This window comes from Helicoverpa armigera, chromosome 29 (genome assembly GCF_030705265.1).
Source record: "Helicoverpa armigera isolate CAAS_96S chromosome 29, ASM3070526v1, whole genome shotgun sequence".
NCBI lineage: Eukaryota > Metazoa > Arthropoda > Insecta > Lepidoptera > Noctuidae > Helicoverpa > Helicoverpa armigera.
In genome coordinates this window covers 3614740-3642373 of record NC_087148.1, presented here as the reverse complement: position 1 = coordinate 3642373, position 27634 = coordinate 3614740, and the positions used below count along the sequence as shown (strand labels likewise).

At 37.7% G+C, this 27634-nt stretch overlaps 3 protein-coding genes across 5 annotated transcripts in view; all 3 read left to right on the top strand.

The window, feature by feature from the left end:
- The window catches only part of LOC110381387 (P protein), a 32648-nt gene extending 9439 nt beyond the window's left edge, over positions 1–23209 (top strand). The window contains exons 3-20 of one of the 3 annotated variants that reach the window (XM_064042540.1): positions 5846–5949; positions 6987–7098; positions 7277–7337; positions 7685–7820; positions 8441–8589; positions 9667–9844; positions 10324–10472; positions 10971–11174; positions 11519–11634; positions 12053–12191; positions 12883–13018; positions 13353–13450; positions 13952–14050; positions 14467–14560; positions 15135–15277; positions 15772–15882; positions 16347–16494; positions 21989–23209. In XM_064042540.1, the coding sequence (XP_063898610.1) occupies positions 5846–5949; positions 6987–7098; positions 7277–7337; positions 7685–7820; positions 8441–8589; positions 9667–9844; positions 10324–10472; positions 10971–11174; positions 11519–11634; positions 12053–12191; positions 12883–13018; positions 13353–13450; positions 13952–14050; positions 14467–14560; positions 15135–15277; positions 15772–15882; positions 16347–16494; positions 21989–22167 (2356 nt within the window). In that variant the 3' untranslated portion in view covers positions 22168–23209. Of the gene's footprint in view, positions 1–5615; positions 5950–6986; positions 7099–7276; positions 7338–7684; positions 7821–8440; positions 8590–9666; positions 9845–10323; positions 10473–10970; positions 11175–11518; positions 11635–12052; positions 12192–12882; positions 13019–13352; positions 13451–13951; positions 14051–14466; positions 14561–15134; positions 15278–15771; positions 15883–16346; positions 16495–21988 lie in introns of all 3 variants that reach the window. The other 2 variants (XM_064042541.1, XM_064042542.1) reach the window with 2 other exon arrangements.
- On the top strand, positions 16542–18468 carry LOC135119066 (uncharacterized). The gene has a single exon (XM_064042544.1). It carries the CDS (start codon positions 17156–17158, stop codon positions 18182–18184), a length of 1029 nt encoding a protein of 342 aa, XP_063898614.1. The 5' UTR covers positions 16542–17155; the 3' UTR covers positions 18185–18468.
- A 1823-nt stretch (positions 23210–25032) lies between the features above and the next one.
- The window catches only part of LOC110382384 (uncharacterized), a 189711-nt gene continuing 187109 nt past the window's right edge, over positions 25033–27634 (top strand). Inside the window, exon 1 of the mRNA XM_064042543.1 lies at positions 25033–25659. The gene's annotated coding sequence lies outside the window, so the exon portion shown is untranslated. The remainder of the gene's footprint in view (positions 25660–27634) is intronic.

Below are 27634 nucleotides of genomic sequence, written 5' to 3'. Positions count from 1 at the left end.
GTTTTTTCCTCAAAGTGGCAATTCTGTATGAACGTGACGTGAACTAATTAAGCGTTATTTATACTAGAGCATATTTAAACGGTTTATTTGTCGTAACATGTTAAGCGGACGAGGTAATGTCATGTCGGTATAATATAAAGGTGTAATGAAGCATCGCCACAAAATACATAGGTACAGAAGTCAATCATTGTATGTACTTCACTTTTCATGCCTAAACTCGGCGGTCGCGCTAGGGTTGTCAACTTTTTTATGCGCATAAAACTAACGTGGTAGTGGTACCTACTCGTATCTAATTATTTATTTATTGTTGAAAATAAAACAGGAAAAATGAAATATAAACCAATAATAATAAAATATTTGATGTGGCATACAAGAGGTTAATAAACACTTTCAACGGAAATTAGTTTGAACGACACACCGAACTTTTTCAGAAACAATAATTTTGTTATTCATACATATATACCATAAAACACCATGTAAAACAAAGTACCTCTTGCGATTTTTTTTTTGTACCTATACATACAAAAAAAAAATTGGTTGGTAAAGTCCCTGATCTAAGCTTGCTTCTACCTACAGAAACCTTGATGTGCGAGTCCGACTCACACTTGACCGGTTTTATTTCGTCTACCTTACAACATACTCTCGCCATCATCGCAAAAATGTATCAACTCCTACTACCTAGTAATAATCTTTGAGGGTAGGCAGGTTCGCCTGGGTCGACACTCATCATCATCATCATCATCATCATCAGCCTATCGGGGCGCTTACCTACCCACCTAATTGTACCTACTGCGTTTATTAAACGAACCATCGAATTATAAGAAAATAAGTAGGTACATTACATACTATAGGTACTTACCTCTCTGATTCAACCGGCAGGCTAAAAACGACAGTTCACTGTTTATTATTGTATTGTTTATTCACTGTGTATTAAAACAACCGTCCACTGAACAATTATAATACTACTTTTTTTGTTGCTCCATTATTACTTTTTCTTTTGTTATTAAAATTAAAAATATTACAGTCAAATTACAGTTAGGTATCACAACGCGTGCACATTTATCTACCTTGTGTGTGACGCGCGTATCTCAAGAAAACGGCAGCCCCGCTCGCACTGTTTTGAGTTGTTTTGAGACAGCGCGTCTGTGAACACGCACACATAGACACCTATGTCTGCGTGACTCGAACGCGCTTTGTATGTAGATTGACTTCTGTACCTATTTATTTTGTGGCATCGCATTTTGTGGCTTAGTTTACAAACGCGAGTTTACATGAACATATATCATGCATGCATGAATATTTTATCATGCATATCATGGATAAATGAGCAAGGTCGTTGCTAAATTCGTTGACCCCATAGTATTAAGTCTTGCCGAAAATGCTTTCAGCCTAGTTTTCTAAGAGACTTTCACAGTCATCGGAGAGCACGTTAATGTCGGTCCTGTGCCCTATCTCTCTCCGGTGGTGTCGGATTGTCGTCCCATCGCGCTATGAGAGTGAAGGAATAGTGAGTGCACCTGTGTTCAAGTAAATGCTTGTGCACTGTAATACACGTCCTGCGCAGCTGGCTGATTATCCTTAGAGAACAACCGCCATGTCCCAAAGCTTTTTTATCCGGTAACGGAAAGTTGTTCTCTGGAGACATGGGTAAATAAAACCAGCAACAGCCTACGTTTAACAGACAAACCTACAGAATCATATGATCGTAATAATTATGTGGAAAAACTTCCATAGGTAATCACATGATAGCAATAAAAAACGAATAAAAATAAATTAGTAAAACTCTATGTTGATGATGTAGTAAATATTGTTTAATGCTTAAGGCAGATATGTATAAATGATAAGTTAAAAGATTTATTATTCTTTGTGCTATCCATAGCCGTTTTCCCGCAGTTTCACCCGCGTCCTGTAGGAACTACTGCCCGTACTCGGATAAAATATAGCCTATGCTTGTACCTTTCTAACAGTGAAAGAATTTTGGAATCCGTTCACTAGTTTAGTAGCCTGAAAAAAAATCCACTTTATTATATTAGTGCAGACAGTACAGATAGACATACATTAATACGGTTACTTTATCCAATTCTTCCTTTTAAATCAATGAATGTAGCCATACTTGTCTATATCGACATATATAAAAAGGTCATTACCTATATATTGGTAGGATAATCTGTGTGAAGTACCTAGGTATGTAGTATTGATGGTTTTTCCTTATACCATGAGAATTAATCATGCCATAGGAAATATTTGTGTTAGTAAGCCAAGTTGGTATTTATTTAAATAATTCGGTATTGACGTGGGCATTATTTTTGGTGTTAAAGAATCTAGGTATTATCTTTTTTGGGTAGAGTTATATTACCTAGGTATTACGTAGGTCCAATCGGGCTATGAGAGTGAAGGAATAGAGATTGCACCTGTGTCTGCGCAAATGCTTGTGCATTTAATATGTGCTGCGCAGCTGGCTGATCTCCTTATAGGTATGAGAACAGCCGCCGCGGCTGACGATCGGCTAGGATACCATTATTATCTAGGTATATCTTGACTAGTTTACTTTCTATGTACTTATATTAAGAACAAAATATATTTTTTCTATGCCACATTTTATGTAATCGGTTAAAAGAAACAATAGATAAACCCGCGAATTCGAAAGTCGAAAAAAGCATAACGATGTCTCGATGACGTAATCAGTAAACCGGTTCGAAGCGGTTTCTACCAGTTAGTACCAGTGTAACGCGGTTGTTGAACCAGTCGACAGCTTTATTTTGTATTGTTATAATTTAATATTATTTTAATTTGTGGTAATCCGGGAGTGAATATTTTTGACTGAATACATAAAAGTGCCTGTAATTTTTTTAACGGTGAAAATTGTATATTTTTTAAAGTTATACCTAGTGCAAAAAAGTATTATACAGTATTCACTTGTATTTTGTCTACGTGGTAAGCTTTACTTCAGGCCAATAAAAATGGGTTGAAAATATATCAATACTATGACGTTTGTCACATCTACATATATTTATCATAATCTATGTTCCTATGGGATGGGATGTAGCTTCCCAAAGCTCTTGGTTTTATCAAACTGCCTAAACAAAGCATAAAAAAATCGGCCAAGTGCGAAACGGACTCGCGCACGAAGGTTTCAGACGGACGGACGGACGGACAGAGGAGCGAAACCAATAGGGTCCCGTTGCACCCTGTGGGTACGGAACCCTAAAAATCACGGTCGAACACCAAACCTATTTCTTTTTGAAAAGTTCTCTTTTGGGAAGTCGGTTAAAAATACAAAAGTTATTTTGAGGAACTCTAATAAAACTTATGTGTAACTAGGTAGGTACCTATTCTAGAGAAAAAATCTATTTTTTTTACAGAAGCAGTTAGAAATAAGATTTACGATTGAACTGTTCGTTTATCTTTACGCTCTGATTCCTTTAAGGTGAGGCAGAGAAGTCGTGAGTTATTTTTAAGTTTAATAAAGTAAATAACTTAATTTTAAAGAATCACTAAACCGATGAGAGATGATATCTTCGTTTAGAAATATATTTTTTCTAAGATACTGCGCCTTTCTTAAAATTGGATGTTCAAAAATGTTTAATTTTATTAACCGACTTAAAAAGGAGATTCACCATTCCAAAGTTTTTCACGTCAGTGAAACGACCTCGATGGCGCAATGGTCACCATGCCGGACTGCCGAACCTGAGGTCCCGGGTTCGATTCCCGGTTCGGTCGACATTTGTGTGAAGAGCATGCTTGTTGGCCGTGGTCTTGGTGTTATATTATATATTTATGAATATGTATGTATGTAGCTATATGTAATTTATCAGTTGTGTTAGCACCCAGCACAAGTTAATTAATAGCTTAGCATGGGGCTAACCGACCATGTGTGAAAAGGTGTCCCTACATTATATTACAAACGCTTGACGTCGCGAATAAAATTTACCTAAACCAAAAAGTCAAGTTAAAAATAAACATTATGTTTACTAGTCTTCTAGATGACAAATATACAAACACCGAATACAGGAAATTCCACCCAGTAAACCGTAAATATTTTTAGTTATTAACATGCAATTGTAAATGAGTAATGCGTGTATTTCCAATCTGTTGATTTCAGCTGAATTTTGACTGAAAAACCTTTAAATACTTACTTTTTAGTCATCAAAAAGGTTTTATTTAAAAACCGGCTAACTACCATTCAGATTCCTGTGCGGACGGTTCCGTACCATCATCCCCCGAGCCTTTCCCCAACTATGTTGGGTTCGGCTTCCAGTCTAACCGGATGTAGCTGAGTACCAGTGTTTTACAAGGAGCGACTGCCCTGCCTGACCTCCTCAACCCAGTTACCTGTGCAATGGAGGGTTCCGTTCCGTTATCTATAAAATTTGCAAAAAATCACGGTCACAGTCAACCGTTCAGGCTAACTTTCTGCCGACAAGCGACAGTTTCGTCTGCAGTGTGATTAGTCTAAAGGTATAAGGTGTGTGTTTGGTCTATATAAACCTCACTGAGAATACTAATCACTGAGAAAACTGCTTTTCTCACATTATATCTTGTTCAGTTATAAAGCGTCTATACTGTTATGAAAATATACTAAGATAATGTAATTTTTGCATGTCTGCCCAGTGTCCTCTTCAATTACTTACCTTGCCATGACTACTAATGAGGGTTTTCGATATTTTTTCTGCCGCCAGGCGGCGCTTCGTATGCGTCGGGTCCAAACAGCTGTCAAATAGTATGGAATTGTAGGGTGCGAACTTATTGTTTATTGAAATTCTGTTATATTGGAAGTGTTATTGATTTTATTATGGACTACGGTCAGAATAAGGTTTCCGAACTAAAAATTGAGCTAAGAGAGAGGGTGCAAAAGTCACTGGTACTAAGGAAAAGCTTGTTGAAAAATTTGTTAACACAATATGATTTAGTTTTTTTTATTTACTCAACCTCAATAGTAAAACAATAATGCAGTGCTTTAATTATAAAATAAAAAAAAACACTAAAATCGTTCACTATTCATAGTAAAGATAAGCACTTTGACAGTTACCTGGACCTGACGACTCGGTGCTGCCACCTGGTGGACGCCATTTTAGAAAACCCTCATTGGAATATTAGTCGCAAAGTACTTTAATATCAAAATCGATGAAAGCTCGTACCTACCGCTCACAGATAAGAACTAATCGATAACATCCCATTGATAGGTAGGTGTAATTCATGAGTAATATCGGTATTGGTATCTCGATAATAACTCTACAAACCTAAGTCTGGAATGAACTCTAGAGGAAAAAAAATCACGGCCAAGTTGAGAAACTCCTTCTGCTTAAGAAGTCGTTTAAAAACGTGGTACTAGGATAAAATATAGCGCATGCTTCGACGCTTTCAAATACTTATGTGTCTTTCTATTAGTAAAAGAATTTTCAAAATCAATTCGGTGCAACTTAGCTCACACAAACTCTCACACTTGGGAAAAGAACACACCTCAGAATATAAGGTACAGACGCCAGGTCAACTTATCCGAATCTGTCAAATTTTACCATTCAAACATTAACCTTCCACTATTGTGATAAGGTTGAAAATCTATTGAAGTTTGACGGATTGAGGTAGGTTGATAAAAACATCATCACCATTTCCAGTAACCTAAACCAACCACAATTTATTAAAAACCACCAACAAACTCACAAACCTACAGATGACCTTACAAAACTAAAAAAAAGTGACAAAACGGACTAAAAACGAAACCAGTGCAAAATGTCCTGACAGTGACCGAATCTAAAATGGCGGAATTGTTGCAAAGACTCCAAAGGTTAGGAAGAAAGAAAGACAGGAATCTGAACACTAGTGTGTATTCTGTGGTGTCTTGTAGTGATCTAACTCCTGGGAGCTTGGAGATCTGGGTGGATCTGCCTGATGAGATCAAGTTTGATCCGCTGTTGGCGCCTTTTAAGCAACGGTATGAGCAGCAACATGGTAAGATTTATTTTTTAGTCTTATTAATGTATTTACACTTGTTATTTCTTAATAATTTCGTATGTCCACTGGGCCCTGAAACTTGCTCACGGCAGGGCCTCATGAGTGCATCCGGCCGTGCTCTCGCTGTGGCGGCATATTGGGCTGACAAAGAGTAGTCTCACTATAAGACATGTCATCGACACGAAAGAAGAAGAAGAATGATTTCGCAAAATCTTTTCCATAGTTGTCAAGTTTTTCCGTTCAATACCGGCTCATTATTATGAACTAACTGCCTCGTTGGTCTAGTTGTCGCAAGCACGGCTGCTGTGCACGAGGTCTCGTGTTTGATTCCCGTGTCGGGACGAAATCTATTTTTGGGTTTTATAATAGCCGGGAGTCTAACCATGATCATAATGATGCACTAGCTTCACTGATATACCTTTTAACTCCTGAAAGTCAATACGCGGTATAGAACTTCATTTTATAACACTGCAAAATTAGGGTCTAAATATTGAGAAAATTCTTAGCAACACAAGAGATAACGTGCATAATATGCCAGTAGTTTTTACGCGACAGTTGACTCAACTAATGCAATCGATTTACCACGCTAAAGAAATAAAAACATTTAGCCATAAAGAAGCTAAACAAAAAACAGAACGTGTTTTACCAAGTATTCTAGTCTAGTCATTTGTTTTTTATAGTAAGCTAGTCTAAAATTAGAATCCAATGTACGCAGGACACGTACATACAATTTTATGGCATTGACGCTGATTAAAACGGGTAGTCAATAGCTTGAAAGTCTGACAACCAATCTTACCAAGTGCTATCGAGGTAACTGGGTTGAGGAGGTCTGATAGGCAGTCGCTCCATTTGGCAGTACTCAGGTGCATGCAGTTAGACTGGGAGCTGACCTCAACATAGTTTCGAAAAAGCTATCTAATATACTGCATCTGTCTGAAGGTTTTAATGCGGGTCGAATAATTCAATCAATATTAGCATACTTAAGTAAAAAGTATTTAAAAAAGTTAGTCAGTTTGTTCGTACAATATTTTCAGGTAAAATAGAACTAATAGAAGAACCAAATGAAGGCGATAAAACAATATTTGATAAGAAACATGAAGAAACGAAGAGGGAAGATGTTGAGACTCTCAAAGACGCCACGAATAGGTAAGATACATTACACAATGAAAGACACTACTACAGATGTTTTATCACACGAAGTCGGCTGAGCTATACATGTGTGTGTAAATGTACATGCAATCTGTTCAACCGTTTTATTGTGAAAACGAAACAAACAAACGAATTCACATTTGCATTTTTATATGTTATGTTTAAAATGTTTCAGGTTAATGGAACCAATGCACGCTATTGAAGACACCAAATTAAAATCAGTTAAAACGAAAAAGGTTTGTATTTGAGTAATCACTTCATTAACATCCTCTTGCCCTTATCCCAATTTTATCAGTGGTTGGCGCATGTCTTCTCCTTCCATACTCTTCTATCTGCCGTCATCTCACAAGCAAAATTCTTTCTAACCATATCTACTTTCTCACAATCCATATATCGTTTCTTTGGTTGTCCTCTTTCACTCCTTTGAGTAGGCACCTAACTAAGCTAGACAATCCTGTTATTATAACATTTTATTTTAAAAATACTTGTCTCCTGATAATTTTACACGAGAAAACCTCTTGAGAAAAAGTCTGAAATCACCAACCCGCATTGAGTGCACGTGGTGATTAACATTACATTACAGGTAAAACAAGCACTTCGAACAATAAAGCTATGTGGGCTAGTATCCTGCTGGGTGCTGCTAACAGTGTCACTGTTGATGAACATGGAGCGATCTGATGTGGTGCTGCATACTGCTGTTAAAGGTGGAGAGCTGAAAGGTAAGAATACCGTGTTAGTTAGTGACTTGTTCCCAGTAGCTATGAAAAAATTGCTAGCCTTCTATTAAGGGTTTACTATTCCCAAGCGGGGATTTCGGGATTTACTAAAGCGTGGCAGCTTATTATACAGGCGGATACCTTGTACTCGGTTACGTACCTACACCAGATATAGGCCGCATATATAAGGAAGGATATACATATATATGCCAGCTACCAAGAGTCCCCCTACACAACCCCTACCTTTATGATCCAAGTTTACCGTCCACATAAACAGACAGTGGATATTTTCGGTCATAAGGCCTCAGTCGGTCTGTAGTTGGGGCTCGTAAATACGTATGGAGATGAATGACACTGGGTAAATAACAATCATTCAGTGTTTAATTAGATTCATTTCGATTACCTAAAAATTAACTATCAGCCAACCATCGGGCCAACTATCGGTCGTCAGTTTCGTCAGCAGTGCTCGAGAGCCCAAAGTATTTTATTTTGACTCATATTCAGGACAATATAACTTATTATTATACCCATTACTAAAGCAAATCAATTAAGAATAGTCTCTATTTCCAAAATTGGTCATTAACTTGGCAAAAATATTTAACTCAAAAATAATTTTCTTCCAGAATATGAACTGCCATCCAGCAGTGAGCGCGTCAAACTGCTGATCACGCTGACTGGTCCATTTGAGAAGGCAGCCACAAATGATAGTTCTAATACGCTGCTGTTGTGGCTACATAGGCAGGTAGCTGATGATGAAGGGGATTTTCAGCAGGTAGGATTTCGGATTCACAAACTGGAAGTAAGATTAATTTTACTGGTTTTTGAGCTTTAGATATGAAAACTTTTGAGATGTTGCAATGCAAATTTGCAATTCTAATACTTCTTAGATTAGGTACATTTGAATTGAAAGAACTTTTGAAGGACATGTACATTATTATCGTGACTTAGGTAAAATAAAATCCATTTACCACCAATCCAAAATTACGGCTTTTCTTCTTCACCTCCAAAAATGTTCTTCTGCGTAAAAAGCTTTCTAGTTAATTCTGTGAAGTCAAGGTTTACCCCCAAGGTTAGAAACTCCTGAATCCATCAAATCATGTTTACGAACTTAATAGGTAATAACTTTTTATCTGCACTCAACTACAGTTAAATCATAAATATTTACGACTGAATGATTAATGTTCTACAATACAATGAAGTCATTCAGCTCAATGCTTCAGCACAGATGGTGCTTTGTTTGTCAATATTTATGGGTAAGAGTGCAAATATGAATCGAAGATAACAGTCTCTATGACATTACATGTGGATTACATTTACATTACGTTGAATTTCATGTGTTATAAAACGTTAGTAACTCTGTATAAATATGGTTACCACAAAAAATATAAACTAGCTGTGACCCACGGTTTTACCCACGTCCCGTGACTACTCCAATCACCCAAAAAAAATAGATTATATTGAATCTTAGGTTCTAGATTAATCGTGTACCCCCAAACTTCATTCACATCGTTCAGTAGTTTTGAATTTAAGGGTCGGTTCATATCCAACGGAATATGCGTCGCTTATTATCGGTCGCGTAACGCCAGAACTGACAAATATTCGGTAAAACATTCAATCATTCACACCTAGCCGATGATGCGTTAGTGCGTCGATCATACATTTACGATACGCTCGACTCATTTTCCGTCAGATATTCAATGAACCGCTCCTCAAACACTGCTTTATTTTTATTTTTTTTTTTATCAAAATAAATTCTCGCTTTTTACTCTAAACCCAACATTCAGACTCGATATAAAAAAGTCTAGCAACGTTGCAACCCAGTGACCCAAAATTTTAAACTCCTTTCCAGAACTCAACAAAATGGATGATCCATCTCCAACCAGAAGAGCTCCTGGACTTCTCCCCCAGCGCCTCGGAGACTAAGATGCTGATGCTGCAGGACAACTCGCCCATACACAGCAGGAGACTCAACCTGACTGCAGACCTGCAGGAAGAGATCACCAGGTGGAACCAGATTGGGATTAATGGTAATTATACCAGACTTCCTATTTACTGCAGTTTTACACATAAAAGAGAGTGACTTCACACCAAAAAATAAAATATTGCCTATTAAAGAAGAAATAATAAACTTAACACAACGGAATAAGCTACGTTATTTGTGAATACCACAACCTTAAGCAAGAATTTTTAAAATCGGTTGAGGAGATTTTGAGATTAAACCCTGCCTAGAACCTCACAATCTTTACCCTTTATAATATTAGTATAGAGTACTCCCATCAGCCGGATAAATAGCGGCTTATATTATTTACTTAATGCTTCTTTTGCACACAAATTACAATGGCGGACTTAACTTATTTACGAGTAAAATCTACTGACTTCTACTCCATGTACTGATTCACCTCCAGCTTTCGAAATCATTAAAAAAATAAAGATTTAAAGTTCCTTCGCTTCGCTATAACCACTCTTATTTAAGCGTTATCTAAAACCTTTTCTTTCACACTTCCAGGTACGCGAGTAACTCTTCGCATGAGCACACAGAGTAACCTGACGGTACCTCTAACCGTGAGCTACCAGCTGAACCCCATAGACCCTGAGGATGGCATCATCTACGCCACCATACTGCTCATTGCGTTGTATATGCTGATTATTTTTGAGGTATGAACTATAACGACATAAGTAGCAGGTTGCCATCTACCTACATATTTGCTATTTAAAGGTTTTATCGATCGGCTTAGCCTTTACCCAACTGTGTTGGGGTTGGCTTGCTCTGCAGCTAAATACCCGTGTTTTACATGAAGCGTCTGCTTATCTAACCTCCTCAACGTAAAACTGGTTGGTAGTTTGTCTTTCTGGCTACCCGTAAAAACGGCCTAAAAATAGGAACGTCGTGATAAGATGGTCACCAAACTATGGACCGACCGCCGAGCGTAACTTTACAATCGGTAGACCCTTGCAGCTGCTACTTAGCTACTAGATTTTCTGCATTACAAAACAAACGACAAAATACAGGTTTTCCCAATGGCATAGATTATCTTTTCTCGGGTCGACCCAAGACAAAACAGAATATACACAATTAGTAGAATGACAGAGAGTATATTACTCGCAAACCACCATGTTTACCAGAAACTATACTAAGACCTTCAAATCTTCCAGATAGTGAACCGCACAATAGCAGCTCTCCTCTCCTCATCCCTCGCAGTAGCTGTACTGGCCCTCAGCGGCGAGAGACCCACGTTACCCGAGCTGGTCTCCTGGCTGGATGTGGAGACCCTACTTCTGCTGTTCAGCATGATGCTTCTGGTCGCAATATTGGCGGAAACTGGCCTGTTTGATTACCTCGCTGTCTTGGCTTTTGAAGTAAGTGTGACGTAGAACCTCTACTATTTATCTACGTATATAATTATCTGCCTAGTCCTTTCACTCATGAAGCGACTGCCTATCTGACCTTATCAATCCAGTTTCCAGGGCAACTCGATACTCCTTCTTAAAACTAGTTGCCAGACTTTCTAGCTTCTGACTACCCGTGCCGATTGCCAATGATATTCAGATGATAGTCGACACCCACCAATTTAACGTGCTTAACTTAACTCGTCATGAAGTCTGTCTAGCTAGCTTAACTTTATGATCTCTCGACCCGTGCGGCTCTCACGAGGTCCTCATTACTTACCTTTACTTACTATTGTTATTCCACAATGTTTCAGTTGACAGGCGGTAGAACGTGGCCACTGATCAACGTGCTGTGTTTCTTCACGGCTATATTCTCCACATTCCTGGATAATGTCACCACTGTCCTGCTTATGACTCCTGTTACTATCAGGTAAGACTTTGTCTTCAAGAAGACTCTTATACATAGAATCTTTGCTGTGTCCTTAGAATTTGTTTATATTAGTGGTTTCTGCTGAGGGAACTACTTCCCGCATTAATCGGTATGTTATTCTGATAGGTATTTAAAAGCTATATCATTTCATCAAAATAAATTTCACATGCATCCACCCATACGCACATACATATTATACCAAGAAAGATTCGCGATTATAATATTAGTAAGGTGCGAAAGAGATTTTACGTTACGATTTCATGGGCAAACGCCTGAATCTATTCACCTTCTCCATGAGACCATTGAAAATTCAAGTAGGTAAAAACTAAACAAACAATTCATAAAAATAAAGGACATCCCAACTAAGAAACCCTTTTTGCCAAGTAGGTCAGTTAATAATATTTTTGATAATTTCCAGATTATGCGAGGTGACACAACTAAACCCCGTCCCAGTTCTGATGTCGATGGTGATCTTCAGTAACGTGGGGGGCGCCGCCACGCCGGTGGGCGACCCGCCCAACGTCATCATCGCCACGCATCCATCTATAGTTAAAGCGGTTAGTGATAGGTCCACTGTTTGCTATATCATGATGTGATACGCCAGTCTAACCGACGGGTATTGGGTTACCCGGGTAACTGGGTTGAGGAGGTCAGACAGGGCAGTCGCTTCTTGTAAAGCACTGGTACTCAGCTACATCCGGTTAGACTGGAAGCCGACCCCAACATAGTTGGCAAAAGGCTCATGTTGTGTTAACCTTGTCATGTTCTGATAAACCTACTACTAACCATTCCTTACCTACTTACTACCTCTACAATATTCTGAAAGCTGAACTATAGCCATGCTAAGTACCTACATCCACAGAAGGTACTTACCCATGTTGTAACCACGAGCCACTATGCAGTGCAAATGGTAATATTTCATGAAGTCTATATTATATTTAAAAAAAATACCCTTTATTATTCTATGTGCCAGCAATGTCAACCATTTCCTAAGGAACAACTGACTTGCCGTTCCCGGATAAAAAGAACACTATATGTATGTTATTCGGAGCTACTACACTACTAGGTTTCATCAGAGCCTATCCTGTCCAGTTGTTTGCGCTTGAAATGTAACATACACACACACACAAACTTTCGCCTTTATAATGTTAGTGTGATGTGATGATAGTGTTATAGTGTGATGTGATGTAAGGGTGATACAGTGAGATATGATGAACGTGTCTAAGAACTATTTTTTCTTTGTTACAGAATATAAACTTCACAACGTTCACATTGCATATGGGCGTCGGTATTCTAATCGTTGGAGTACAAACGTACTTCCAACTCAGATTTATGTTTAGAGATATCAATAAGCTAAGAAATAGTGTGCCCAGAGATATTTTAGGTGAGTTTTTCATTGTTTGTCTTAAATATGATTCTTCTGAATGTTTTATTCGGTTTCACCCTCTTCCTTAAGGAATTGCTTTCCCCATCTGGTCTTAAAGAAGTCTGTATATTATTCTGACATATTACTGCACTGGAAAGAGTAACAAAATGTATAAGGATAGTTAATGCGTGTAATTCAACACTCTGTAACATTGGTCAGCGATTATCGGTCATGGATGGACAGCCCATATCTTAACTTCTGATACGACTCGGACGTACTGCCTAGGTATCTCTTAAGTCCCATGACGATAAAAAATTTGACGAAAACTACACATAATGTCAAACTCTTCCAGAGTTACGCCAGGAGTTGGCGGTATGGAGACGCGCGGCCGCCTCACTGTCTTCATACTCGCGAGACGAGGACATCGTGCGGAGAGCGCTGGAGAAGAAGGTAATTAGTAGCTAACTGCATTTTTAAAATAGTAAATAAATGTCAGAATAGCCTTTTGTTGTTATTTGCGAAAGGCTATATAATCTTTTGTCATTCCTTCATCATCATGATTCTCTGATCTCCAAACATTCCAATTGTCAGTTTATATTTCACTCCAAAGAACTTTGTTACACTGAATTACAAATTGTCTATCTGACCTCCTCAACCCGGGCAATCCAGTACCTCTTGGTGAGACTGGTTGTCAAATCTGGCTTCTTTCTACCAGTAACGACTTGCCAAAGACTTGTATAAAGAAGGCCGGGATTTTTACCCGTATATCGTCCCTTCCGAAACACGGAAGAACTCCTCATGACAAAATGGTCTCCCATTCACGGACCAACCGCGTTAAGTGTTACTTTACTTTCTGCTCCATCGATCCTTTGCCTTAGCCACGAGGTTTTCAGCGTATAGTTATGATGGACATACCGAGTAAGTCAGACTTAGTGTACTTCCTGGTGGCAGGTATCGAGGCTTAGCTCGGCACTGCAGCGGCGTGAGGCGGGCGCGGCACCGCGCTCAGACCCCGCCTTCACGCAAACCCTTGCTGAGATGAAGCTCAAGGTACTGTCTTATGTTATAACTTTACACACTTACCCATCACTTTCTTCACTTAAATCTAATATTCTCCTCTAATATTTACTCTTGCAACTCTGATCTGCAAAATAAAAACTTTTTTTTTTTAAATAAATATCATAACTTGGTATACAATGCGCTTTTTGTTTATACTATTCAGTCAACGGTAATTTTTTAAAAATATTTGAATGAAAACTCAGCTATAGACAACTTACTACTTTTCAAACGCAATATATAATATGTTCCTTTAAAAGCGACGTACTTAGGTATCAATAATTTCTAAACCCTAACCCACCATGTACCTTTTTAAGCCCTGTATACCCTGAATACTACCTAACCAGTATTTGAAGAGATCCGAGGAATTGGCAAATAATAAATATTGTATTTACACCTACCAATTTCAGTACCGCATCAGAGACAAGCCGCTGCTGGTGAAGTCAGCAGTCTGCGTGTCATTCGTCATCATCGTGTTCTTTCTGCACGCCATACCTGAACTGCGTGAGTATGATCAGAACCTTCTACGAAGCTTCTGCGATAATTTTGTTAAATTCGTGCGAAAATATCGCTCAGAAATGCAGACTTTCCCCCATTTCGATCTAAGTATGTATTAATTTTCTTACTGGAGGATTTTGACATCAGACCCATAAAAACCTGGTCAAATTCCTATGTTTAATAACAATCTTCACTGATGGATATACCTACCATTCAAATGCGCCGTAAGGCTGTTTATAACTATTGCAATTTATTTCTTAGCTTTTGTGGACTACAGAATAAATTTCTTTTGGCATATCCCATTAGGTACACGAAAAGTAAATTAAAAATATATTGCCCCTACATTTTCTTCTGACAAAGCATGCCCTAACCGACCAAGGATAAGCCACTCGAAGCTTCTCAATCAGACGGTATTTAGCTCATCATCTGCTAGCTTTTTTCCTAACAGTCAGTCTAACTGGATGCAGCTGAGTACTAGTGTTTTACAAGGAGCGACTGCCTATCCTCAACCCAGTTACCAGGGCCACTTGGTCTTACCTTGTCAGACAGTACTTGGCTAATTAATTACATATGTTTGCAGAGCGTCTGTCTCTGGGCTGGACAGCATTACTGGGTGCTCTGCTACTGCTGCTACTGGCAGAAAGAGATGACCTGGAGCCCATACTGGCGAGGGTCGAATGGTCCACGCTGCTGTTCTTTGCAGGACTCTTTGTGCTCATGGAGGTAACTTCTTTATGTATATACTAGATGTTTCCCGCGATTTTAATCAAATCACGGGGGTATTTATTTCCGTACTCTGATAATATATAGTCTATGTTACTCGAGAACAATCTAGCTTCCCAACAATGAAAGAATTGTTCATATCGGTTTAGTAGAAACAAACGAAATGTGTCCTCTGTATCTATGTATAGAAATAGACGTACATACTTAGTTGCAGCAAACACTGTCTATGAAGATTCATGCCAGTTCTTCTACATAAGCACAGTCTATGGAACCGTGCACCAATTTTTTGATGTTTCGTAAGAACCTGTGAAAGGTTTATTGGCACCTATAATAACGAGACCAATTAGTCCAATACCCTGTCAGTTACATTCAGGTCGACATGATGGGGAAATGAGTTTTCTTACCACTTAGCTGCATCGATTTACACAAGAACCAGATCCCCAAAATACATATTAAGGAAACGGCTAGGCCATTAATGGTCATAATAATTCCAGGCGTTATCAAAGCTGGGCTTGATATCGTGGATCGGTAACATGACGGAGTCGCTCATACTGCAAGTGGGTGAGGAGTCGCGACTAGCTGTGGCCATCATGCTTATATTGTGGGTGAGTTTACGGAGATTTGCTTTATCTGCGTGTCAAATAAACACAAGATGCTGCCATATAAATACAGGCAAACAGTAATAATGATTATGATGACCTCCCAGCCGATTATATGCAACGGTGGCTGTTCTCATGTAAGGAGATTAGCCAGCTGCGCAAATGCACAAGCATTTGCTTGGACACAGGTCACTCACTATTCCTTCACTCTCGTAGCCCGATGGGACGGCAATCCGACACGACCGGAAAGAGATCAGGCGCAGGACCGACATTAACGTGCTCTCCGATGCACGGGTGTATCAAACACCAAACTTCCAGGCTCCGGGCTGCTTTGTGAAAGTTTACAAACTGTAGTACCTACAGCAGCTGCCCATTTAATGTATTTGCGGCATCTGCGTTCGGCAGAAAAGTACCTTTTATGTGTAGTTGAACAATCAGGTCGATAGGTGTATACATGTGTTTGTATGCAGGTGTCAGGCATAGCATCTGCGTTCGTGGACAACATCCCGCTATCGACGATGATGGTGCGCGTGACGGCGCGGCTGGCGGCGCCGCGCGGGCTCGCGCTGCCGCTCGCGCCGCTCGCCTGGGCGCTCAGCTTCGGCGCCTGTCTCGGAGGTAAAGCATTTCTTACTGAGCTCGCGTGTAGCTATCATTGTACATGCCGCTGTCGCTGGTTCGGAAGTACATAATGTTCTCCTAGCCGATTATCAGCCATGGCAGCTGTTCTCGTGCAAGGAAGTCAGCCAGCTGCGCAGAACATGTTATAGTACACAAGCATTGGCGCAGACACAGGTGCACTCAATATTCCTTCACTCTCATAGCGCGATGGGACAGCAAACCGACTGGAGCTAAGAGAAATCAAGCGCATACAGTTTGAATTTTGAGCTAGTTGTTGGTGGACGTGCTGTCGACTTTAGCAGTTGCCCGGAGTTGCTTGCTTTTAATTTGCTTTTTAAATTATCGGTACCTCTCTTACTATCTTGCGTGAAGTGCCGTATATTGTCTGCGCCATCTTGAGAACCGTAGAGCGCTGTCCCTGTCACCTGGTTGTTCGTCGAAGTGTTTCGAAGAAATTTTTGAGTTGAAAGGTGTTGCACATCGCGGGGCGCGAACCGGCGGCCGAGCGTGCGCGGCGAGTGAGGGAGCCCACTTGACCACTGAGCCAACTGTGCGTGAGTTTTGCGGTGCGAATTTCTGCACTGCTATCTGTTATATTGCGCTTGCTGCTACATTTTTAACATTTAAAATCTTTCATTTTGTTATTATTAACACCAACATGATGCGTTCACCGGATAGCAAAATGAGCAAATCGAACCCTGACTTGTGCACGGATAATGTACCTGGTACTAATGTCACCCTGAGAAGCGGAAAACGGAAGCAGCCTGACTGTGAGGCAGATGTTACTCAGGCGATTGCCTTGTTGTCTGATAAGTTGACGAAGAATATTGGCGATCTCCGAGTTGATATGAATAACCAGTTCACGACCATTACTGCGAATATTAACAACCTTCGGGAAGAATTCAATACATTGTCGCTCATTTCGGCCCAAATTCAAAACGACATTAAGGAACTTCGTGCAGAATATCTCGTTATTAAAAAAGATATGTCGCAATTTGACACAAAACATAAAGAATTGTCACAGACTGTCACGGAGTTGAAGTCTACAGTTAATTTTAACTCAGATAACTATGCGGATTGTGAAAAACGTCTGACGGTGCTGGAACGACATGTGAATAACTCGGCAGCCTCGACTGTTGAATTATTGGAAAGAAAGATCGATTCTCTGGAGCAACAGGCAAGACAGTGTAACGTAGAGATAGGAAATATGCCAGAAAAACGCGGTGAGAATTTAATTACTGTACTTCAATCAATTGGTTCAGCACTCAACATGTCCTTGACGTCGAAGGATATAATATCCATTCACCGGGTCCCACATGCACATCCACAAAATAATCGTCCGAAGAATGTAATAGTTAAATTTACATCTAAACTTATGCGTGACAATGTCCTCAGTGCATACCGGTTATCTAAAGGTCTGACTTCGGATCGCATAGGCCTCACTGGTGCACCTTGTCGTATTTATATGAACGAGCACCTAACGCTGCGCAACAAGGAGTTATTTCGAAAATGTCGTGAAGCCGCTAAGTCAAACAAATTCAAATTCGTGTGGGTCAGGAATGCAACGGTCTTGGTTAAGGAATCTGAAGACTCCTCTACGTACGCCATACGTTCGGAAGAGGACATATCCAAGAAGATTAAGCCAAATCCCATACCTACAACTACGGCTGCTGAACAAACCCGTTAATCGTATTCAGTCACTTGTCGCATTTTCTAATTTTGCATTGAATGGTTCACTTTTTACTTTAATATTCCATGTAGCAAATTTTAAATGGTTTACAACAATAATTAAGTGCCGGTCAACTAGTAGCATTAAGTACTTATTTTTTGGTTGCCTTCATATGTTGTACACGTTTATCGCTCTATTTTCAAACTTAGTTGCTTTATTTACTCTTAATTTTTGTAAACAAGTACGGTGCGTCTTAAACGTATGCTTAAATTTCTGTTTAAAATATTCTAATTTAACACTTATAACTAATACTCCTATTTCTATTAAATTTAAAAATGTTGGATAATCTGTCAATTTACTACCAAAACTGTCGAGGGATCAGGACCAAGCTGAACACATTATACATTAATATATTATCACATGCATACGACATTATCATCTTGACTGAGACTTGGTTGACGCCGGATATCTCCGATAGTGAATTTATTGACTCTCGATACACAGTGTTCAGACATGATCGCGATCGAGCAGTTTCAAATAAAAAAGACGGCGGAGGCGTCCTAATAGCTATCTTTAAAGAACTTATTCCATCTAGCCTCACACTCTCACCCCCTTTAATTTTACCAGAGCATCAAATAGTTAAGGTCCCCCTTTACGGTTGTAAAAATCTACTTGTCTGTGTCACCTATATACCACCAAGCACCTCGGAAGAAATTTATATAAACTTCATTAATGCGTTATCGAAATTATTTGACGACCCTAGTATAGAACACATTATTTTATCGGGTGACTTTAATCTACCTGAACTTAACTGGGTTAATGCAACGTCATACATGGTATGTGCCAATAATAATACCTATTCTAGGACTAGCAGGCATCTACTAAACTTTTGCTCACTATTTGACCTTAATCAATTTAATAATTTCAAAAACTGTAATGGACGTGTTCTCGACCTGATTTATTGTAATATGCATGCCGTCGCTCTTAATCCTAATACTCCGCTCTTACCTATAGACACCCACCATCCTCCCTTTTTTATACAAATACCATTTAAAAAACCCTCGCGAATGACAACGAAGTCAAATATAAAACCACTAAATTATCGCAAATCTAATTACAATGCAATAAATTCAGACATCGGAAACACTGATTGGAATACCTTACTCGATAAATTTCCACCTGATGAAGCCGTATCGATCTTTTACGAGAAAATTTACGAAATCATTAAATTACATACTCCCACACACAAACCCAAAAATCTGAAATTCCCATACTGGTTTACTAAATCTCTTTTGCATTTATTTAAAATGAAATCTCGAGCATGGATTAAGTGGAAGAAATATGGAAATATTTCTGACTACGAACTGTTTTCTATTTACAGAGCGAAATTTAAGAAACAGGCGGACATATGTTATAAAAAATATATGAATTTTGTAGAGGACAGCGTGGCCAATAACGTTAAAGCATTTTGGACGTACATTTCTAATCGTAATCCCACTAATAGTATTCCAGGTACAGTTTACTATCGCCAACAGTCTTCCAATGACCCTACAACTACTTGTAACTTGTTTTCAACTTTTTTCCAATCCGTTTATGAACCGTCTACTTTCGATCATATGTCATGGGTACCGCCTCCCGAAAATCCCCATAACGACATTAATATTTGTAATTTGCATTTCTCTTTATACAAAATTAAAAAAGCACTCAAGTCATTAGATGCTTCTAAGGGTCCAGGACCAGACGGTATTCCGTCAATCTTTTTAAAAAATACTTGTGACACATTGTGCTTTCCCTTGTTTATATTATACAATAAATGTCTTGCCAGTGGTGTATTCCCTGATGTCTGGAAACGAGCAAACATTGTTCCAATCCATAAAGGTGGCTCCAAGAGTGACGTATCTACATATCGTCCCATCTCGTTGTTGTCTGGGCTTTCTAAGCTTTTTGAAAGATTAGTTCATAATGAGATTTACCCTTTCATTCATCGTGTAATTTTAAAAGAACAACACGGGTTTATCAGGGGAAGGTCCTGTATAAGTAATCTCCTTATTTTCACAACACATCTGTTTGAAGGCTTAGACAACAGGGAGCAAATAGATGCTGTCTATACAGACTTCCAAAAGGCGTTCGATAAGGTGGATCATGAGCTCTTGCTCAACAAAATCGCATTCAACGGCATTAGAGGAGATTTATTGCGTTGGTTCGTGTCGTATGTTACTAATAGGACTCAGAAAGTTGTCATCAATGGGTTTGAATCTCGTACGGTAAGGGTCACTTCGGGAGTCCCCCAAGGCTCAATTTTGGGGCCCCTTTTGTTCATATTGTTCATAAACGACATAAAATATTGTTTTAAAAATTCCAAGTTCTTACTATACGCGGACGATTTGAAAATTTACAAAAATATTGCTGTTCAAGCCGACTGCTTAGATTTTCAAAAGGATCTTGATTGCTTCTCGGAATATTGCACTGTTAATAAGCTTCATCTTAATATCTCTAAATGTTATAGCATTACGTTTACTAAGAAAAAACTTGTAAAGAATTTCGATTATTTTCTCGGAAACACTGCTCTAAATAAAGTCTCATCCCTCCGTGACCTTGGCGTAAATCTGGACTCGAAACTCCATCTTGACACCCATGTAGATAATATAGTTAATAAGGCTTATAAAATGTTTGGTTTCGTAATGAGAGCATCAAGAGAATTCCATCGACCTTCTACGTACTTACACCTATACAAATCGATAATACGACCACAACTTGAATATGCAATACCCATTTGGAACCCTCACTACAAAAAGTACGTCGAGATAATAGAGTTGGTTCAACGTAAGTACCTTCGTTCCATGCATTACAAATGCTGTAAATCGAGAATGTCTTATCAACCGTTACTTGAAAAATACAACATCATGACCCTACAATCCCGTCGCACCCTACTTGACATGTTAACTCTGTTTAGTATATGCCGCAATAAATTTGATTGTACTGATCTTGTGAACAGGTTGTGCTTCCTGATCCCTCGTACTGTAATCGGTCGACAAGTTCGTTCGAGACGCTTATTTGCTACTCCAGTGTGTAAAACGAATGCAGGCGTCCGCTCGCCATTGCACCGCTTGGTTGACACCTACAATAAACAGTTTGGCTCTACTGATATCATGTTTCTCAGCAAAGATGTGTTTAAGAGTGAAATCATAACTATATTAAGGGATCACAACTCTGGTAATTAGCTAATAAGTCTTTTTAATGTATTCCACTATAGCTAGTTATTCTGTATTGTAATCTGTGGATAACGTGTTGAGTAGTATATTTGTTACTTTATTATAAGCTCTATATTGTATGCCTACTGTGTAATATACTGCTGTTTGTTATTCCTTTCAAATAAAATAAAAATAAAATAAAATAAAAAATACACTTTATCTCACATCATCATCATCTCCCGAGCCTTTGCAAAGTATGTTGGGGTCGGCTTCCAGACTAATTGTATGCAGCTGAGTACCAGTTCTTTACAAGAAGCGACTGCCTATCTGACCTCTTCAACCCAGTTACCCGGGCAACCCGATACAACTTGGTGGAACTGGTGTCAGACTTACTGGCTTCTGACCACCTTACGGGTGTCAAAGATGTTCAATGACAGCCGGAACTCACCAGTTTGTCGTGCCTTCTGAAACACTGAAGAACTTATTAAGTAGGTATGACAAAATGGTCATCCATCTAAGGACCGACCACGGCAAGCGCTGCTTACCATACACTAAATCATTAAATTCTATCGATAATAAATGGTAATAATGTGACTGTGTATATTTAAGTATATTGTTTTCATTTATCCAGGTAACGGCACTCTAATCGGCGCGAGCGCAAACGTGGTGTGCGCAGGAGTGGCGGAACAACACGGATATAGATTCACTTTCGTACAATTCTTAAAGATCGGCTTCCCTATCATGATAGGAAACTTAATAGTAGCTTCGTTATATCTGTTATTTTGTCACTGTTTTCTTGAACTACATTGATATTTATAGAAAACTAGCTTCAACCCGCGTCCCAGTCGTCCGTTGCCAGATGGTGATAAAAATCTTATGTCCTTCTCTCTAATTTTCAGCTTAAACGTTTTAGCAATTGTTGAGTTATACGTAGTGTAACTAATACGACTTTCGTTAATTTATATAGATAACATAGAAAATCTTCCTTCTAACATACCTTTAATATTAGAAATTTTCTTGAAAACTGAAGCATCATTCAAATGTATGATAAAAAAAGCAATATTTTTTTCATGTAGTAGCGAAAAGTATACGATATAAATGTTATATATCAATGAATACTAAATTAAATAATGTTATAAATAGGTTGCCTCCTATAGATTCGCTTATGAAAAACTTCACGAAACAAGAAAAAATAACATTCTGTATTTTTATCATATTTTTATACATCGATTTCTTATTAAAATTAAATCAGACTGATAAGAAATAGTTACTTTTGCAATGTGCCAAATTGTTAACACATTATTTTTGTAATTTTCAAAAGTAAGTAAAAGTACATGTATGTCTCAAATAGTGACAAAATAAATAGGTACCTACTATTTCCATTTTCTTTTAATAGTAAATTGTTGAGAGTTGTTAAAACTGAAAATTCATATTTATTTTGCTCTCTGCTACCTATGAGTATAATATGGTTTTGGAGTCTTTGAAGTTGAGACAATAAACTTAATATTTATTATTTAAAAACTACTTAATTTAGAGCATTCTTATTTATTTCTATTTCAATTAAACACAACGACATAAAAGTAAGATAACTTTAATATTAATTGAAAACCAGCATTCCTGTATTTTTAATATTTATTTATGTTTTAGAAAAAAAAAAACATTTATCCAGTTCTTTTTTCATGACTTTCGAATACTAATAAAATTCTTAAATAAATTCCACCCTGTAAAATATTTTTGAGAATAATTTATTGTCCCCAGCAAGGGTCGTAAATACATAAGGGTACAAATAATTAATTGTGATAATGTATAAGTATTATTGTGAACTACGAAATAAAATAATTTTAATTATGTTCTTGGTTGTTTCATTTAATTTTAAGGTTCAGTACCCAAAGGGTAAAACGGGACCCTATTGTTTTCGCTCCTCTGTCCGTCCGTCCGTCTGTCACCAGGCTCTATCTCATGAACCGTGATAGTTAGATACCAGAAATTTTCACAGATGATGTATTTCTGTTGCCGCTACAACAACAAATACTGAAAACTAGAATTAAATACATATTTTGGGGGGCTCCCATACAACAAACGTGATTTTTTTGTCCGTTTTATAAATAATGGTACGGAACCCTCCGTGCGCGAGTCCGACTCGCACTTGACCGGTTTTTTTTAATCAAATATTATTTTACTATTGTAGACCAAAATATATTATTGCTGTGCTATCTAGCGATGCCAGTGATAATCTAAGATAATTCCTTTCCGTATACTAGATGGCGTTGTTCCCAAGAAGAAACAGCTAACAACAAACTTATAAAGGAGAAATGTTATATTTAGATGAAGACAGATGGCGCTACTAGTAATTTGTATTCTAAAGTCTTCTTCTTCCACTTCGCTCTATGGACATCTTCCTCTTCGAGGTCGCAGCTTATCATATCTTTCTTAACGACACTCAACCACCGCAGTTTTGGCCTGCCTCTGCGCCTTCATTTTGTATTCAATTTGTATTCAAAAGTCCTGTTCAATTATTTCTCAAACTTATTTAATTGTTTACCAAATTAAATTAAATCCAACTAGGTGCCAGTACCTTCCTGAACTACGTGAGTATGACATGCAAATCTTTGGCAGCCGTTACGGGTAGTCAGATCAGTAAGTCTGATTGAGTCCTACCAAGGGGTATTGGATTACCCGGGTAAATGGGTTGAGAAGGTCAGATAGGCAGTCGCTCCTTGTAAAACACAAGCGGCTGAGTAGCTGCATTCGGTTAGACTGGAAGCCGACCGCAACATAGTTGGGGAAAGGCCCTGGAGATGATGATTAAGTATAGCTATAGTGAATTCAAATTACTGGATCAAACATGATTTTTACGTTCTGCCCAAATGTGGGGATCAGTCATCGTTCTTCGGCACTAAAGGATCGCAGTGTAGGGAGTGTAGCTCAGCAGGGTTTCCCTGAAACGTTCATTTTGATAAGTGCCTGTCAGAGAAAGCCCTGCATAAAACATATGAAAAGTTCTCTAGATAATGACGTCTTCAACACTTCCAATATTTGAATCACTGCTAAACCTAGGCGTTAGTTCAGTAAAAAGTGAAGGTATCTAGGTGAAAAGAAAATCTGAACTTGTCACTTTTGCCAACTTTTAAGTACCTACTTTGTTTTTAATGTGCAGAAATTTGCAATTAACAAATGAAAATTAAATAAACATAATTGAAAAAGTAAATAAAAAATATAGATAGGCAGGTAGTAGGAATTTTTCCATCCACATTGACTACCTACTCTGTTTTACTATCTATATCATTATTAGGTATCTAATGGGTAAATCTACATATTTTATTAATGAACTGTACATGTGCATAAAATAGCAATTAAACACTAAAACAATAACATTCGCGCAAGCGTACCCACATTAAAATATTTGTTCGAATCGCATTCAAAGAAAAGAGACAAAATATTATTTTTAATAATTCGAATAAACAAAAAGTAGGCTACATTCCTGAATAAGTTTTGACCACTTGAGACTTTCAAATTCAGTCGTCTTATACGATCGAATAGTGTTGGAATTATGAAAAATGACAATCAATTATTTTACGTATTGCTCAAGCAATAAAGTGTAGTTTAGTTTGCGGTCGTTTGACGGCTGATGTCGGCCGCCATTTTCCACAATGGCCGTCAGAAACGCGACATCTATGCAGAGTTTAGTGTCATCGCGAGCGTGCGTAGCTTGGGTCGTGCGTGTTTTTATCAGCAGTATATTGTTTGCATCCATTGTATAAAGAAATATGACACGAAAAATTGCTCGGTGTAGTCATAATTCATACTTATCTTTGGTGTTGTAACGGAAAAAGTTTATTTATAATAAATCGTGTGTTGCCGTATTTTATTGGGCCGCTACATAGTAAAATAATGAATTTAACACGCCGCCGCAGTCTTCTATTTGAATTGTCGTGAGCCTTGTTGTGGGATCGATTTTTAGGTGTTATTAATGAAATTACGGAGGTGCTCGCGAGTGATATTGTTACATAAAGAACCCGTTTTGAAACACTCCCGTTACACTGGTGTTCCGTCTTGTTGGAGCTGTGGAGCGCTTATAATCGATATAAGTTAATAAAAAATGCATATTTTCCCCATGGTTTCATAAAGGATCGGGTCAATACAGTGCCGGCTCGAACGGCGTTACGAATGTTTTTGATTCGCGTACAAAATGTGCTATTGTTGTTAACTGCAGTGCAACCGATTTATTTAGTCCTAAAGTGATGGTGATTATGAAAACATACTTACAGTTTTGTTGTGCCCCCAGGTTTTCTACTTTCAAAGGTTAGTAAACAAAACCCGTTTTTTATTCTATGTGTCACAGTAGCTTCTAAAAATAGGTTTAAAAAATACTCTTTGACCTTTAGAAAAACTCTTGATTTAGTCCTTGACCTAATGGCGGGAATGTATTTTGCTTCAAATTATAATTATTGATACTTAATGATTCTGAAAAATCATTTTACTCTAAGGCAGTTTACAATAATAGAAACTCTGTGCTTTGGCAGAATAATCACACTGTCCTTGATATCAATACAAGACAGGTTGGTTAAAAAAGTGTTCCAAATCTGAATTTAAAATTGACAATCAATTCATTTTTATTAATAAGAATGTTTGGAAAATTATGTTAAAGATCATATTTTTATTTGCTTTTTGACTAATAGTGTACAGCAAAACACATCACACAAATACATGTTATTCAAGAATAAAAATTAATCATGAATTTGTCCCATTAAAAAGTTTTCAAACATCAAATGTCAGGCAATAGTTTATTTTACCATTGTTTTAAAATAGAAACATGTTGTATAAAATCAACTACATTATTTTGAAAAATCACTTACCAGAACACCATTTAAGCTTTATTTTAATGATATTATAATCATTGGAAACCCAACAAAATACTGATCATGACTGCATTATTCTACAAAAACAAATGAGGAATTACTTTTTGAATATGGAATCTTTTCATTTAAACATTTTCTGACCAGCCAGGACTTTTAACATTGTCTATGTAGTAGGTATATAGCCTGTTTGGTATAGATAAAACTTAAACAATCCTTTTATCATATGGATTTGAAAGTTTATCTATGCTTGCTATCTATTATACCTGGTTAGAATGACCTAATATTAAGAATATTCATCACACATTTTATATAGGTACAAGGAATTTTAATGCAATAATGATTACCAACAAGGTTTCAGCATTGAAAATAAATCAAAGTTCAAGTTAAAGCAAGGTTAGAAAACAAGATGGTTTTCTCCGGTACATGTAACCAATACATGGCTTTCAAGAATTTGGGAGCAATAATAAGTCAAAGTCAAATAATTTTATTTCCTTTAATCCTTTACAAGCACTTTTGAATATACATAAACACAATAGTACAAATAAGTTTGATTATAGTTGCCCGTTCCAAAAGTAATTCATATGGAAAAGAACGGGCAAGAAACTCAATGGATTCCCTGGACTATAATTCATATTCTTTTAAGTGTGAGGCTAAAATGGAATCCTAATATTATGAATGAGAAAGAAAGGGTGTATGCATGTTGGTTTACAATGCTTTTCACTAAAACTAATTAAAATCAACTGAAGGAATTTTGATGAAAGATTTTGACCGTTAATAAGCTATGCTATCCCGGGTGACATAGGCTATATTGTATCCTGATACAGGCAGAGCTTCTGCAAGAAACACCTAGTCTATTCTATCAATACTTTTTAGTTTCTTTGTAAGCTATAAGAGCCGAAACTTCTCAACCAATTAGAATAATTATTTTAATGTTAAGAAACTACACTATCCCTGGGTGACAGAGGCTATATTTCATCTAGGTATCTAGGTAATTCTTCCTGCGAAACAGCCAGTTTTTCATAAAGTAATAAAGTAGTTAGAAAGCACCAACCGGGTAAGAACCTAGGTACTTACATATGTATAAAGGAAACCAGTATACCAGTTCTGTGAAACAGGTTTTTATAGCAGTATTGAATTACGATAGACAATGCTTAGTTGCTCTGTCTAGTTTACACTTGTAGTTTTGATATTATTATTAAGTAGAACAAAAGTTAAGTAAAATGTAAATTATAGCATACCTAGTCAAATTATTTTTGTTTTTAAGGGTTAAAGAAAAAATCTGTTATTAAAAGAAAGCTGAAAATCACCACTTTTTAAATGTCAATTTTACAAAAGACCACCCGAAAACGCTCAGCCTTCACAACTTCTTATGTGTTTTTGCTGCGAAAAAGAAATAGTGGAACAAACTCCCCAGTATT

Coding starts and splice junctions, on each gene's coding strand:
- LOC135119066 (XM_064042544.1), top strand. CDS start 17,156: ATGATGCGTTCACCGGATAGCAAAATGAGCAAATCGAACCCTGACTTG.